This window comes from Apaloderma vittatum, unplaced genomic scaffold (assembly GCF_000703405.1).
Source record: "Apaloderma vittatum isolate BGI_N311 unplaced genomic scaffold, ASM70340v1 scaffold40008, whole genome shotgun sequence".
NCBI lineage: Eukaryota > Metazoa > Chordata > Aves > Trogoniformes > Trogonidae > Apaloderma > Apaloderma vittatum.
Genome location: NW_009731978.1, coordinates 1,077 through 4,687, shown reverse-complemented (window position 1 = coordinate 4,687; position 3,611 = coordinate 1,077). Strand labels below are relative to the sequence as shown.

The 3,611-nt window shown below is 43.9% G+C and overlaps 1 protein-coding gene across 1 annotated transcript; it reads left to right on the top strand.

The window, feature by feature from the left end:
* The first annotated feature begins 2,151 nt into the window (after positions 1–2,151).
* Positions 2,152–2,682, top strand: BHLHA15 (basic helix-loop-helix family, member a15). Its single transcript, XM_009875363.1, has one exon. It carries the CDS (start codon positions 2,182–2,184, stop codon positions 2,680–2,682), a length of 501 nt encoding a protein of 166 aa, XP_009873665.1. The 5' UTR covers positions 2,152–2,181.
* Positions 2,683–3,611: the final 929 nt, after the last annotated feature.

The following is a 3,611-nucleotide window of genomic DNA, read 5'->3' as shown; positions in this document are numbered from 1 at the left end:
GGTAAGTCTCAGAGCAGGGATGCCAGCCCTGACGGATGGGTGCGGAGGGCAGAAAACATGTTGGTATCTGGCCGCTCTCTCCTTGGTTTCTCTTGACCACTGGAGGCTGTTGCTCCTGATCCTCTCTCCATCTGTTTCCTCTCTGCGCACCCCACGCCATCTCCCAAGGTGTCCGGCAGCCGAGCTCTGGCTCCACAAGGCAGTTTCTCGGGGTTACAGCAGCGTGCAGCAGGCTGAAAGCAAAGCTTGGCCAAGTAAGCCCCCTCTCAGCCCATGCCATCCCTTTTCTTTCTCCCAGCCTGCAGTTTTAAAGACTGCTTTGTTCCCGCAGTGTGAAACCTTCTCTTGCATTTTCTTCCAGCTTTCTCTGCTGGCTGCCTCCATGAACCTCGTCTTCACCAAGTTCTGCGGGCTGTTTTCCTTTCAAACAGCAGCTGCTTGTTTCTCTGCTCTCCCTAATAGCGCATCTTGCACTCGAGGGGGGAAGTTGACCAGTCTCTTTTGTGCCTGCCTTCACTTCTCTGTCCTGCAGTTACGCTTTTTCTGCCAAGTGAGTTAGACCGAGAATCCAGAACAGCCCCGGTGCTTGGCTTGGATCCTTTTTTTCCCACTTAAGATACCCTCTGTATCTGTAGCATTTCTTTTAGGCTCTCACAACACAAGCTCTTTGGTGCTTTCTCTCAGCATTCATCACCTGAGTGCTTCCCTAACAAAAACTGCTTTGTGAATTCCTGTCCTTTCTGGCAAAGTTGCCCTGGTAGTAAGGAACCTGGGGATGGCCAGGATGCCCCCACAGACAGAGAGCTGGGTTACTGTGAAAGCCGAGCAGCTGAAGATGACTGAAGAAGCGAGAGAGGAAGTGATACTTGCTGCAGCACACCCGAGAACTGCTGACCACCTCCTCCAGCTAAGGTTCATGTCCTATATTGGGACAGTCAAGCACCTGTGGCTAGTTTGCTGGGTTTTTTTGGCTCACTAACTACTACTTAATAGCGTCATCGTAATAATCTATGGTTTTAAGACTGAACTCTTCTATGACAACATGAACTGGAAGAGATCAGAAGGCAACACGTTGGAAATAGTCTTCAGTATCGTCAGTCGTTGGTGTTAGAGGCAGGGTTGCTGTGAGGCTGCTGCCTTCAGCTGCAGTGTTGGCACAGAATATGGGCTGAGGGAGGGTAAAATTTCAGTGCTGTCATCTGCCTTGCTACCACGTGAGGAAGGAACATTGCTGTGCCATTTTGGATAAAGTGGGGAATAAATACTCTTCTTCTGCTGATTGACCTGGGACAGAAACTGCAATTAATCCCCACCATTATTTGATCGTTGTTGAAAGAAGGAAGTCCTTCTGTGTGTGTGTGGCAGGGACTAGTTCAGAATGCTGAAACACTGGGTGAAAATGTGTTGCTGGCTAGTTTTCTGAGCTTCTGTATGAGTTAGCATGTCATGTTTCCCTCTAGTGGACTGCTCATAAATACAGTGGAAACTCATTCCTACAAACAGCAATTACCAGGAGTTCAAGGAAAAAAATCTTTAAGAGCTTGAGGGTTGTGTCTGATACCCCCCAAATAAGCCTGAAGCCTGCATATGTGCAATGAGGCAGTCTGTGGTTTTCTTCTAACTTGTGGTAGCTAGAGCTGAGAGAAATGAGAAGCACCAAACCTAACTGACCTTGGTGCTCCTGATATTTTTTTTAGTTTTGGCTCACTTTTCCCATAGTAAGACTGAATCAGCTTGGAGGCTGTTTTTGCTTATGTACAGTGAAAGAAGAAAAGTCTCTTTAGTTTGAGGTCTACTTAGTAGACAAGTGTCTATTTTTCATATGTGAGGACAGCAGTAGATGACCCACTGCATCTTTGTTTCAATCATTCCATTCCCTTGGCCTCTGCTCCCTCTGTAACCTCTTCCTTCCAGTTGAAGGAGAATCTGTTGTTCTCTGAAAAAAAAAAATTTTTCTCCTGTGTTCATCTGCACAGGCCATCTTGACTGATAACATTCACAACTTATAAATTGAAAGCCAGTTAAGATTTTCCAGTAGTGAAAAAGCAAAACAAACATACCAAACCTGCATCAAGTAATTTGTTCAGAAAGGAACTGTGCAACAGCTAAAGATACTGGTATCATGTTGGTGTCATGTTTTCACAGCACATTGATGCTTAATACAAGAACATACACCAAAACATGAAGACTAAAACCAAAGGAAAGAAGCAAAGGCCTGCTGTTGACAAAGAAGCATTTCCTGAGGAGTCAGCAACAAGGAAGAAAGAACTGGTGAAATGTTTGCGACACAAAGAAAGGAGGAATGGAGGAAACAAGGAGAGCAGCAGGATCACCACAGCCAGAGCCAAGCATCCTTGGAGCAGTAAGGACAGGCATTTGAGGAGACTGGAAAGCAATGAGAGAGAGAGACAGAGAATGCACAAGCTCAACAACGCGTTCCAGGCTTTGCGGGAGGTGATCCCTCATGTGAGAGCTGAGAATAAACTTTCCAAAATAGAGACTCTCACACTGGCCAAGAATTACATTAAATCCTTGACCTCCATTATACTCAATATGTCCAACGGACACTTTCCAGCAGCAGAAGGGATGGGGGGAGCCTGGGGGTCCAAATTGTACCAGCATTATCAACAGCAGCATGGCGATGATGATCATGAGGAACATCTACAAAAATATTCCACATAGATTGATTCATAGCTTCAGTCAAAACACATACAGTTTTAAGCTTCTACCATCAGTTTTCCCTCTTGCATGATAATACAATGTCAGTACATAAAAGGTTTAAGAGATTATTCTTCCCTCCAGCTATCCCTTATTTTTTCTTAAAAAGACAAACAAGTAACTCTCATGGCAATAAGCTTGTATGGCATGTTAAAATTACTTAAATTATAGGAACTTTTCAGAGCTTAATGGATATATTTGTGCGGTGCATCAGGGTCTGGAAACCTGTCCTGTAGCACTGTAGTTGACTTGAAAGTTAAGATTAGTAACTTCTTGTTGAAACACCTGCCTTTCAGTGACTCTCTTCTTACCTATCCCTGTATGGAGGAAAATTGGTGACATTTGACTAACTTGATGAGTGAAGTGGTACATGTGGGAAAGTGGCCACCAAATCCAAATATTTGAGTGTTAAGGATCTGCTCTGATAATTTTGAGCCTTCAAAGCATAGAAACTTTTAAAGTGTTTTTTAATGTAAACATCTACAAAGCTTTTTTAGATTGTGAGCTCTCTAGAGCAAGGACATTTTCTGACCTATGTTTCCAGAGCATCAAGCTTCGTGGAGTTTTTCTTCAGTGGGTCTCTGGGTGCCATTGTAATATAAATAAGGGGCAAATGACCTATTTTTGCCAACACTATGATAAAAAATGCTGTAGTATAGTCATTAGACAATGATCTATCCAATTACAAATTATTTGCTAATGAAGCCTGTAATGTGATCAGGATTCTTTCTGGGTTAATGCTAGATTCTGGTTTAAAATACAATAAATGGAAGCAGAAACTCTTCAAAAAAGGAAAATGGGCTTCCCCCCCCATCTCATGCCTGAAGAACAAGCAGAGGTGCCCTCTGTTGGAACTGCTGCCTGTGGAGCCAGCGCAGTATGACTCTTCCTAC